Source organism: Gymnoscopelus microlampas, assembly GCF_963454915.1.
Source record: "Gymnoscopelus microlampas genome assembly, chromosome: 13".
Lineage (NCBI taxonomy): Eukaryota > Metazoa > Chordata > Actinopteri > Myctophiformes > Myctophidae > Gymnoscopelus > Gymnoscopelus microlampas.
In genome coordinates, this window is record NC_139950.1 from 47,503,450 (window position 1) to 47,515,949 (window position 12,500).

Sequence of the window (12,500 nt, forward strand, 5' to 3'; positions counted from 1 at the left end):
CCGCAACGCGCTTTTGAGCTTGTATGTCAGCTGTTTTTGGCGCGCAATACCGTTGCGGGGTGAAGTACATATGTCTCGCTATAGGCGCACCCCACTATCCAACACACAAGAGGAGGCTGAATGAACTGAAACCAGCGCACCCCAAAACAACAGGTTTGGGGATCTGTTGGGAATTGATTACATGACACAGTCACCTGTGCGTCCAGTCTCAATGCTTGTAAACAGATAATTGGTCTATAAATTGTTGTGACTTGGATTCAGATATTGTCACTTATGCATTTGAAGGTTTTGTGCCGGTGTTGTCATTGTGTCTATGTCTCTCTGATCATGTGTTGTGTGTTGCTCAGCAACCAGGCGGTGAAGATGGTGGAGATGAGAGAGAAAGCCACGCCCGACATGTTTGGAGAGTTGCTACGCAACGCCAGCACCATGGGAGACCTGAGGAACTGCCCCGTACGTACACACTGTGTGTGTGTGTGTGTGTGTGTGTGTGTGTGTGTGTGTGTGTGTGTGTGTGTGTGTGTGTGTGTGTGTGTGTGTGTGTGTGTGTGTGTGTGTGTGTGTGTGTGTGTGTGTGTGTGTGTGTGTGTGTGTGTGTAAGAGAGGGCGAGAGAGAGAGAGAGTTTATCCCAAGCTAAGCTTTCCTATATGGATGTATAGCTATTTCTGACAGAAAATGCACAATTCTTATTGTTTTTGTAAGATAGTTTTCTCTAACATAGCTGTGTTTTACAAATGGATACACATGGATATTGTTTTTGGTACCGGTAGGAGACACAAAGGAGACTCTTTTTGTCTCCTACCGGAACCGCTGCCGATCATCAAATTATTGGCTTAGGAATGAGACACAAACTAAGAAATATCCATGAATTCAAGTGTCCATGGGTTAGGGTTAGTCTCCATGAGGTGACTCATCCATAGAGTAGATGCAACTGGGTATGCAACTGAGTATGTTCAAACCCCCCCTCCTGCGTCACTGATGGGATGACTAATCGATAGAAAAAAGGGCATTTTGAGGGTGAACACTAGAAGCATTATTTCTTTGACATTTTCAATTGTTTAAAAAAAAAGTAAAACCTCTGTCTGTCTGTCTGTCTGTCTGTCTGTCTGTCTGTCTGTCTGCCTGCCTGCCTGCCTGCCTGCCTGTCTGCCTGCCTGTCTCTCTGTCTCTTGCAGAGTAACTGTGGGGAGAAGCTGCGTATCCGTGGTGTGTTGCTCAACAGTCCAGAGATCATCACCATCGGTCTGGTTTGGGACTCTGATCATTCTGACCTGGCTGAGGACGTCATCCACAGCCTGGGCACCTGTCTGAGGCTGGGAGATGTACGCACACACACACACACACACACACACACACACACACTTTTGAAGTTTTAAGCATATTTTGATTATCGCGATAATATCTTTAATCACAGTTATCTTTGCCACAATAATCGGCTAAATATTAGGCTTGTTGTACAAGTACACCCCCTGCTGGACGTGACACTGCTGTGTCACATGAATCATGAGACATGCTATAGCCTCACGTCCAGGTTGTGTGTTTGTACAGAGCAGATCTACAAGCTCACAACATTTCACACACTTCTTTTTTTTATTATAGTTTTTGATATTTCATAGAATGCCCTATCCTCCCTGGGAAATCAATTACAGGTTTGCCAAACCTCAAGCAAAAATGTTAGAAATATATATATTTTTTTAATAAAGAAAATCTGCTTGTTTTGAAGTAAGGAACTGGGCAAATTCTAATTCATTTTTTAGTATAATTAATAATGTATGTCACTCAGTGTGTTTGTTGTTTCTCCCAAAACCTTCTTATTTTACTATTATTCTTTTAAATAAATGAAACAGCTTAAATTAAAGACAATTCATAGTCAATTCATAGTCTTATAATGAAGATACTGCCTGGATACATTGTCCATTCCTGATACAGGACAGCCGATAGACCAATTATTTGTTTACAAACATTGAGACTGGACCCACATGTGACTGTTTCATGTAATAAATTCCCAACAGGTCCCCAGTGCGCTGGTTTCAGTTCATTCAACCTCCTCCTGTGTGTTGGCTAGTGAGGTGCGCCCTGGCGAGACATATATACTTCATCGCGCAACGGTATTGCGCACCGAGAACAGCTGACCTCCAAGCTCACTGCCGCTGTGAGCTTGGAGGTCTGCTATTCTCGGCCGTTCTCCGCTCGCAACACCTTCGCGGGACAGAGCATAAATTAGGCTTGACGGGCTGCAGCTGCGCGAGCCAAGCAGGTTCTGGTGCCGTGATCATAGAGCGCTCCCTCTGTTCTTATGACGGCCACTGGAGGCGGGGTTTGGGGGACAACTGCTTTGACTTGTTATTATTGTTTACACACAACAGAAACCAAGGATTATATATTTCAAGAGCGAGAGATCACAGTAAAAACCTTAAGCATTCTTCCTCCACACTGGGAGAAAAACGGCATCTGAAAGTTTGATGGGATGCATTTTTACACGTGAGGCCGTGACCACTTTTACATTGCATCCTATGAGCGGTGGGGTTCATTTGGTGCCGACCTGCGCGCGCATACTGGTTCTTATCAGTGTGACGTCGTCTGTTAAGACGTCTATAGAATAATTAGGATGTTATTCCAAAGAACACATTTTACAGGAAATGTGGCAGTATTCTGCATAATATTATAACACAATATTGTCAGACAGTGTAATAACTGTGTGTGTGTGTGTGTGTGTGTGTGTGTGTGTGTGTGTGTGTGTGTGTGTGTGTGTGTGTGTGTGTGTGTGTGTGTGTGTGTGTGTGTGTGTGTGTGTGTGTGTGTGTGTGTGTGTGCGCACGCGCGGGTGTGTGTGTGTTCAGTTGTTCTACAGGGTGACAGAGGACAAGGCCCGGCAGGCAGAGCTCTACCTAGTGGGCATGGTGTGTTACTACGGCCAGCACTACTCCACCTTCTTCTTCCAGACCAAGATACGACGGTGGATGTACTTTGACGACGCCCACGTCAAAGAGGTAGCTGTCCCGTTAAAACTCTTTGCCTGCCATGGACTAGTTTGGACGAGTCTTCATTCTTTAGTTGTCTTATAAAAGATTGCGCTGTTCTCTTTCACCCGAGTGATCAGCTTCACTTTCCGCTCACCCGGATCCGGAAACAACATCATCTGAACATTTCCGCCTCCGTCCACTTCCTGTTTATTGGTTTCCTGGAAATGCTTATATCTTGGGTTGACTTTTTTTGCCACTGTATTACGTGAGACATCCTATTTTCAACATGGTCTAAACAAATGAATGGACAGCTCTGGCTGTCTCCGCCAGGCCGAAAGGCATGGCGAGAGAGTATGTTTTACCCCCTGTCCGTCCGTGTGTCCGTGTGTCCATCTGTCTGTGAGCAGCTAATCTCCGGCACCGTTGGCCCGGTCGATGCGAAACTGTGCACACACACTCCCTGGATGCCAATTCAGAACCTCTGCCCCAAATTTTTCACATGGGCCTGTTATAGCGCCACCAGGAGGCCGATTTGTGCGAAACCCATTTTTTATATTACTCCTACAGATTTTATCCAAACGTCTTGCAAATCGGTACACAGTATCTCATGTGATCAACCCGGATCTGTCCCATTTCCCAGATTCTATCCTGATTGGCTAAGGTTCGCTTCCAAAGTTTGTAGGATTGGTCTGTTTTGAACAAAATGCCTCAAATCATGAACGCAGCTTGCGATTTTCGTGAAATTTCACACGCGCATTCCCATTAGGCCGTGGAAGTAATGCCAGCCTTTTCGCATTGGCCTGTTATAGCGCCACCAGCAGGTCTAATTTAGAAAAACTCATTTTTGGAACAAAATGCCTCAAATCATGAATGCAGTGTCCGATTGCCGTGAAAGTCAGCTCGCGGGTGAAAATCTTTTCCTCTGGGCGACAGCCACAGATCCTGTTTGTGTCTACACACACGGTCCGACCATGGATCATACTGGATCAAAACTTTCGGGGACCAGTTGAAAAGGTTAAAAAGCACGAAAACGCTGGCAGTGGGTGAGTTTATTAATGTATATACTCAGTGAAAGAGTAAAGAGCCTGTTCAAAGAGGTAGCTGTCCCTTTAAGGGCCTGTTCAGAGTGGTAGCTGTCCCTTTAATTCTTGGACTGCCAGCGATGTTCGAGTGTTTTTACTAACCTTTGTAAAATCATGGAATATTTTCCATGATTGCCTCATTACACACACGGGGGTCTCGTAGAATCGGGGGAAAAAAGTGTCCTGTAACGGTAATCTGTTGCATAGTTGTGGCCGGTTGAATGTGGCTTGTTTTTGAAAAAAAGCAACACTCCAAGTACAGTAAAAGTACCTCCAAAGTATACTTTAAAGGGATATTTCATGTTGAAACATGTTTGGGGTCATTTTATCGTCTATTCAGGCTTTTGTGTTTCACCCATAGAGTTAAAAATAATAGAGAGGTAACGGAAATCCCCGCCCATCCACCTTTATTGAGTTGCTCACCCAGCACATCATACTCCCTTTTCACCCCTTCTTCTGGGTTGGGCAATGTGACGGACGGGGCCTGTTTGGGGTCAATGTGACGCGTTGTGCGTCACCTCCGTGCGATAAAATGAATATCAAATATATATACGTGTAAATACTGAATCAAGCGACTTAAAAAGTGTCTGTGGTGAAACAGAGAAGCCAGAGTAGACGTTAAAATGACCCCAAGCATGTTTGAAAGTGAAATATCCCTTTAAGTGCGGTACTTGAGTACTTAGTTGCTTTCCACTCTACTGGCAGTGGAAGAAGAGTCAGACGCCCATATTTGGCACCTTTTCCACCGTAACAAAAAGGAAAAAGAGTATGTCTATCATAGCTATAGGAAACCTTGTATGTTTATGTTATTATAACCTTGTATGTTCTAACTGTTACTTTTCAGGAAATGTTATTATTTAGTCACATGATCTTGTTAATACTTTTCATTGGTTCAATATTTATAAAACCCTGGTCAGTGTAGCCTCTCTCTCTCTCTCTCTCTCTCTCTCTCTCTCTCTCTCTCTCTCTCTCTCCGGTCAGTGGTCCAGTAGGTCATGTGACCTCAGTAAAAACAAGGATTTCCCTCTATTGTCTGTCTGACCAGCTGCACACTGAGGGTGTGGTCACACACACACACACACACACACACACACACACACACACACACACACACACACACACACACACACACACACACACACACACACACACACACACACATACACTGACAAAAACATGCAGAGCTATTTGAATACACATGCACGCAAAAACAACATGTACAAACCGTTAGGACACTGGTTTGCGTGCGGCCGCGCACACACACACACACACACACACACACACACACACACACACACACACACACACACACACACACACACACACACACACACACACACACACACACACACTCACACTTTCTCTCTCTCTCTCATCAAAGTCACACTTTTGAGTCACGCTCGGTCTCCCTGACGCTAAGCGCGTGGACACACACACACACACACACACACACACACACACACACACACACACACACACACACACACACACACATACACACACACAGAACAGAGAGAGAGAGAGAGAGAGAGAGAGAGAGAACTTACGTAGATGGACTGTTTTGGTCCGGATCTTTCACAGCAGAACAACTTTAAATAACTCCTGGGTGAGTGTCGCTATTTATATATATTTATACTTCATTGACCGGGGGGTCCCTCAGGGCGCTACGCTAGGCTCCCCTCTTTCCTCCCCTCTACACCAGGGCTCTTCAATGTTTTTTTCGCTATTCAAACATAGCGACCGAGTGCCACGCTATGAGCTAACTGCTTTTTTTTCTTTTCTTTTCTTGTCAAAATGTGTGCAAATCTTTGAATATTTGTATACATTTTTAGCTCAAATCTTTGCTTCTGGGGGTCCCTGGGAAACAAATATTTGGGATGGGGGGTCCACGGACAAATACATATAATGTTGGGGGTCCTTGACATGAAAAAAGTTTGAGAACAACAGAAGTTTAAAAAATATATATATTAGGATTTAGAAGACATTTGTAGAATCCACCAGAAGCAAAGATTTGAGTAAAAAAAAAATCTCTTTAAAAATATTTATATTCAAAGATTTGCAAACATTTTCACGATAAAAAAAAAAAAATCAATTTTTGAATTAGCCAAATACATCTAAAATGACCGGATTGAATGGGTTAACTGTCAACACTTATAAACTTGACCTTGCACTCTGTACTTGGTCTGCTCTTTCCCCCCCTCTACACCAAACCTAAATGCCGAAAATAGCCTCTAGATCTACAAGGCGTTGTGAGCTTTATTTTGGTCTGCTAGTTTTGGCTAAAAGTGCTCCTCGGAATAGGGATGCTATAGGGTTCAACTGATTAATGTAGGTAACTGTAGTAAACTCTCTGGACCCCCTGTTTGAAGACCCCTGCTCTACACCAGTGCTGTCAAACTAATTTCAGGGGCGAGGGGCCACGTTGGGCAACACGTGACTCAACCCATTAAAACCGGAAACGCATCATTGTAATCACTTAAAACATGTTTTACTCAAATCTTTGCTTCTGGGGGTCCCTGGAACAAAATATTTTGAGATGCGGGGCCAAATACATATCATGTTGAGGGTCGTTGACATGAAAAAGTGTTTGCGCACCATTGATATAGCAACATAGGTTTTTCAGAAAAATGTTAGGATTTAAAAGACATTTGTACAATCGTCAGGTCTTAATTGGTTAACGAGGGCCGGAACATGTTGGTTATTTTCACCCAAGAGGCTTTGGCGCTTGAATCCACCTTGAAGTTATGCTACATTATTGTACAACACAGTATAGAATAGGACTTTAAGGGTTAGTCAGACCATTGTTTGACCATAGATTATCATGAAAACATTGATTAGATTATTTTCCTTGCATAGATTTGTTGATATATAAAAGATAAAACAAATTAAAAAAGTGCTTCTTGACTATTTGACTAATCGCATAAGTAATTGATAAAATAATCGTTTGTTGGAGCCTCATCAGTAGCAGTGAGGAGAGAAGAGGACAGGGCAAACTAAAAAAAGGGTTTTCCTCGGAGCACAGATCCTCGCCAGGCCAGGTTACCTACCCAGGGCCTGCAAAGTTTGGAAGGCAGTCATAGCTAATTGGATTAGAACCGGTGAAATCTGACTGATCTATCTTGATCACATGACTGCAGAGATAAATGTTGTCCAAACCTCACATAAATCGATACATATTGAGTAGTAGCAAGAAGTGTGTTTTGAAGAAAACGTGAGATAGCAGAGAATCTAGCCTGGCACAAATGGCCTATATGTGGATTTGTGTCATGAGCAATTGTTTTTGATTGTAAGACCTAAGGTGAAGTGGTTGTTATAGCGCCACCATCTGGCTCATTTGAAAAAAGTTGCGGTGGAGGCTCTTCCTTGGCCTACTGGCAGTTTGTGTGCAAAGTGTCATGACAATATGACGCTGCGTTCATGATTTGTGGCATTTTGTTCAAAACAGGCACCTTCCGCAAACTTTGAAAGCCAATTGTAACCAATCAGAACGAAATCTGAAAAAAGCTGACAGATACAACGTGATCATGTGACCACAGAGATGATGTGCACTGATATGCGTGCGTTTTGAACAAAATTTGTTGGACTAGCCAAGTAGCAACAAGTGTGCATGGTAAAAAAAAAACTCAAAATGGTGGACAATCTTGTTAGGCGGAAATGGCTGTGGCTTATGTGGGAAGTTGTGCCATGATCCAAAGAATCCAGAGATAATTTGTTTTACTGTACTTCTAATGGTTCAAGAGTGATGGGCCAAAATGCAAATTGACCTGTTATAGCGCCACCATGAGGCCGATTAGAAAACATTGGGGCAGAGGTCCTTCCTTGGCCTACTGGGAGTGTGCTTGCACAGTTTCACGCGACGGCGTCCAATGGCGGCGGAGATAAGCTGTTCACAGACAGACACACAGACGGACAGACTCACAGGGGCGAAAACACAATCCCCCGCCTCCGGCCGTTTTCAGGCCTCCTGGCGAGGATGATCCTAATTCAGTGTTGTTGTGGTTTGTGATGTCACAGATCGGACCCAAGTGGAAAGACGTGGTGTCTCGCTGTATCAAAGGTCACTACCAGCCTCTGCTGCTGCTCTACGCTGACCCCCGGGGGACGCCCGTGTCACTGCAGGACCTGCCCCACCACATAGACCTGCAGCAGCAGATCAACAAGACCTGCTACGACAGTGAAGACTCAGGTACCCTCAGAGAGAGAGAGAGACCCTCACAGAGAGAGCGTACTATGAACATATGAGAGAGAGAGAGAGAGAGAGAGAGAGAGAGAGAGAGAACAAACAAGGCAACAAGGCCTGCTGCGATAGTGAAGACTCAGGTACCCTCACAATGATAGATAGATAGGTAGGTAGGTAGGTAGGTAGGTAGGTAGATAGATAGATAGTTATAGAGTACTGTGAACAGTGAAGACTCACAACCGTCACAACCAGTGTTATTGTGACAGCACATTCTGATATAGTTTTGCTCATAGTATTTTGAATAAAATTCCATATCGTTTTGAAATGCTTTAGTTAAGTTATAGTTGACTGAACACCATATGATTTAGTCGACTAAATCTACAGCTGACTTAGTCAACTAAAACTAGTTTTGGCGGGGCCTTGATGGCGTCGTAATGGCTGACTTACACTTAGCTGTGTGCCGAAAATAGCAGATCTGCAAGCTTGTAGATCTTTTATTTTCTGAGCATGACACCCGCACGCAGCCAAGCATAAAATGACTGTGCGCGTGTGTGTGTGTGTGTGTGTGTGTGTGTGTGTGTGCGTGTGCGTGTGCTGTGTGTAGGTCGTGAGCCGTCCATCTCCAGTGACACGCGCACTGACTCGTCGACAGACAGCTACTCGTATCGGCCCTGTAGGGTCGATACGCACCATGAGGCCCTGCTCACCCACCTGTCACCTGACTCCTCCCACCTGTCACCTGACTCCTCCCAGGGCCCTGTCATCTGTACCAAGCACACACACACAGGTACACACAAACACGCACGCACGCACACACACACACACACACACACACACACACACACACACACACACACACACACACACACACACACACACACACACACACACACACACACACACACACACACACACACACGCACACACACTCATTGTACCAGCATCACATTATCATGTTCATCCTCTCGTTCATTGCTGTTCCAGCCAATCACATTCTCTGGCTCATTCTGCTCTCATTGTGTTGCATGACATTGGTGATCATGTTGTCAACGCCCCCCTCTGTTGCCATGGTTTCCGTTGCTAAGGCCGAGTGACGGACAGTGAGGAGCGCCTATCGCCGTCTCTGAGGAAGGTGGGCGGGTCCGGGGACAGGAGGCGGAGCTCTAGTCGCCCCCGGCGACCCAAACCCGACACCAACGAGGCGTCCTCAGCCGGGTACCACAGCGAGGGTAGGCAGGGGGCAGGGCCAGGGTTGGGCCAGGGGGTGGGGCCAGGTATCACACGAGGGTCGGCAGGGGGCGGGGCCAGGGGCCGGGCCGGGTACTACAGTGAGGGTAGGTGGGGGCGGGACTCCAAAAATTTAGGCCAATCCCGTGCTAGCAGCAGCTACAGTCCAAGGACCAATAACAGTACAGGGATATTACTTTTCCTTTGTGTAGTTCTTTTGGGGTGGGGGGGGGTCAGGACAATGGGATTTAAACGTTTTAAAACAACCTGCTTTGTGCATGTGTGATATAATGTACATGCAGTGTCCAGTCAGCCACACCACACGGTGGCAGCGTTGTCATCGGTGTCATGCAGCGGTCATCATTTCTGTTTCATTCAGATCATTGGTTCTCAAAGTGGGGTCCGGGGACCCCCAGGGGTACTTGAGGGGATACCAGGGGGTCCCCAGCTAAATGATTTACAGGAACCAAATGGACCCTTATGGGTCTGTAACTCTGAGAGTGTACAAATGGAACCAAATGGACCCTAACGGGTCCATTTGGTTCCATTTGTACACTCTCAGAGTTAAATTAACATTGATTTTACAATACGAATTGGGGTCCCAGAGATAGAGATGCCATTAAATGGGGGTCCGTAGCCCTAATGCATGTCAAACTGGGGGTCCTTGAAATTAAAATGGTTGAGAATCACTGCTAGAGCCGTAAAAATCTTCTCTTATGGGGGTCCCTGAGGCACATCTTTTCAATTGTGGGTCCGCAGGCTAATAAGTGTCAATTTGGGGGTCCTTGACATGACAAAGTTTGAGAACCACTGATTCAGATCACTGTCGGCCATGTTGCATTTTTCATTCTGTTAGCTTTGACATTGATCTCCTTTTAGCTCATCAATGTCATCCTTTTTAACGGAACCCAACCCTCCCCGTCCTCCAGGAGAGACCCTAAAGGAGCGTCAGGTTCCCAGGTCCTCTCTCCCCAGACCTTCGTCCGCCTCCACCTTCTTCTCCTCCTCCTCCTCCTCTTCGTCGTCTTCGTCCAGCCGGCTGAGGGACTTCAGGGAGACCATGAGCAACCTGCTGCACAGCCGGCCGCTGCTCCACCACCTCTCCTCAAACTCCTCCTCTAACTCCGCCTCTTCCTCCGCCTCCTTGCCCGCTTCTCTCGCCGCCGTCGTCGCCAACGCCGAAAATGCGGGCGGCGGCAAAAACCCTGCATCGTCGTCCTCCTCCTCCTCCAGCCACCACAACAACCACAACGGGTAGGACTGTCACAATTATTACGTCATCGCCTATTTGCAATTATTTTAGAATAATCGTCATAAACGTTTCCATGTTGAAACGTGTTCATACATTTTCAAACATTTTCCAAAAATAGCAGAAAGAACAGATCAGAAATAACAGATCAACAATCTTACAACGAGTGACGTGTTGTAAGCATAGTTCTTTTTTTTAAGTATAAAAATATTAAATATGTAGTAATTTCTTTGTATATTTCAGTTATTTGTCATATATGTACCTGTGCAACTTTTGATTAACCCATTAAGACCTGAGGCCGATTCTAAAAATGTTTTCCAAATCCCAACAGTTTTTAAAAATAAAAATTGACAACATATTTTGTTCCAGGGAGGCCCAGAAGCAAAGATTAGAGTTACAAATGTTTGCTTAAAAAATAGATATATATTCAAAGATTTGCAAAACTTTCTCGTTTTCTCAAAAATAGCAGATCTACAAGCTCATAGCGCGGCACTCGGTGCCGCGCTATGAGCTTGTAGATCTACTATTTTTGAATGGCCAAAAGAAATCTAAAATGACACAGATGCGTTCCCGGTCTTAATGAGTTAAAAAAATAAATGAGGTTTATGTATTCGTATATATGTTCCAATCTTTCAATGCCAAAAAAACACAATTACATTTTTAATCGTAATCATGTGTGTGACAATTAATCGCTAACTTACATCTTTGTTACGGTGACACAGCGCTAACAACGGTTCCGGTAGATGTCAGGTCCGGGGGAACGGGGCTGAGAGCAGCAGCAGCGAGCAGCAGCAGTCCAAGTGTGGTTCACTACTACTGTCCTCTGTCGTCCCCTGTCCTCCCGACCCGTTGCTGCTACTGCCGTCCCCCGCGGGGGGGGACAGCGGCGGCGGCGGGACGGGGGACAGAGGGTCGTCGGGGGCGGGCCGATACCGGCCGGCCTGGAGGCCCCGCAGGTACTGTAGGCCCTGTCATAAGTCTTACATAATTGCCTAAATGATTTGAGACGATCGCAATACGTTTTTTCATAATCGTCATAATAATACTGTCGAAAAACATCCATATATCTTCAAACAATACATGTACAAACAAACAACATGTTTGATATATATTTAAAAAAAGATAATAATAAAATGAAATAAAACCAATGCCAAAAAACAACCAAAAATCGTCAGAATTGCAATTAATTATAATCGTCAAGTGAAAATGTCATTAACGGTCATGTCATTAACGGTGACACAGGGAGGCCCTGAACATCGACAGCATCTTCAACCGCGAGCGGCGCAGGCAGGCCGGCTACAGCCCACTGGGAGCGGGGGCGCCCCCTACCTGCCCGGAGGACTGGGACCGCCCTGAGGCGGACCACCAGGCTCCGCCCACCGCGGGGGCGGGGGCGGGGTGGACCTTCCCCAGGCTCTCGACGCCATTGTCCCGCGGAGGGGCGGAGCAGCAGCCGCAGGCTCCTCCCCCTGGCCCACCCCCCAGGCTCATCCAGAGGATGGAGAGCGGCTATGAGAGCAGTGACATGATGTATGTACACCCACACGCACGCGCACACGCACACGCACACACGTGCACACAGCTTGTCGATCTGCTATTTTCTGCAAAAGCTTTCCCCACAATACGGACGCTGGGATTTAAGTGGTTAATGTTGTTAACACCTGTTTAATAGGAGATCTCTCTCTCTCTCTGTCTGTCTGTCTGTCTGTCTGTCTGTCTGTCTGTCTGTCCGTCTTCCAGAGAGGGCGGAGCTGTGAAGAAGCCTTCCTCTCATTGGTCGTCCTCGGCGTCTCCATCG

At 45.9% G+C, this 12,500-nt stretch overlaps 1 protein-coding gene across 3 annotated transcripts in view; it reads left to right on the top strand.

The window, feature by feature from the left end:
- Nucleotides 1-12,500, top strand: part of LOC311058060 (ubiquitin carboxyl-terminal hydrolase 54-like) — a 63,230-nt gene that overhangs the window by 35,135 nt on the left and 15,595 nt on the right. For 2 of the 3 annotated variants that reach the window (XR_014602026.1, XM_084075364.1), the window contains exons 7-16: nucleotides 348-453; nucleotides 1,177-1,323; nucleotides 2,842-2,991; nucleotides 8,061-8,232; nucleotides 8,831-9,013; nucleotides 9,312-9,455; nucleotides 10,383-10,707; nucleotides 11,425-11,658; nucleotides 11,945-12,232; nucleotides 12,443-12,500. The exon at nucleotides 12,443-12,500 is cut by the window's right edge and continues 94 nt beyond it. Coding sequence is in view for 2 of the 3 variants with exons in the window: in XM_084075364.1 (XP_083931490.1) it covers nucleotides 348-453; nucleotides 1,177-1,323; nucleotides 2,842-2,991; nucleotides 8,061-8,232; nucleotides 8,831-9,013; nucleotides 9,312-9,455; nucleotides 10,383-10,707; nucleotides 11,425-11,658; nucleotides 11,945-12,232; nucleotides 12,443-12,500 (1,807 nt within the window). In the remaining variant the exon portion in view is untranslated. The remainder of the gene's footprint in view (nucleotides 1-347; nucleotides 454-1,176; nucleotides 1,324-2,841; nucleotides 2,992-8,060; nucleotides 8,233-8,830; nucleotides 9,014-9,311; nucleotides 9,456-10,382; nucleotides 10,708-11,424; nucleotides 11,659-11,944; nucleotides 12,233-12,442) is intronic. The other variant, XM_084075365.1, reaches the window with a different exon arrangement.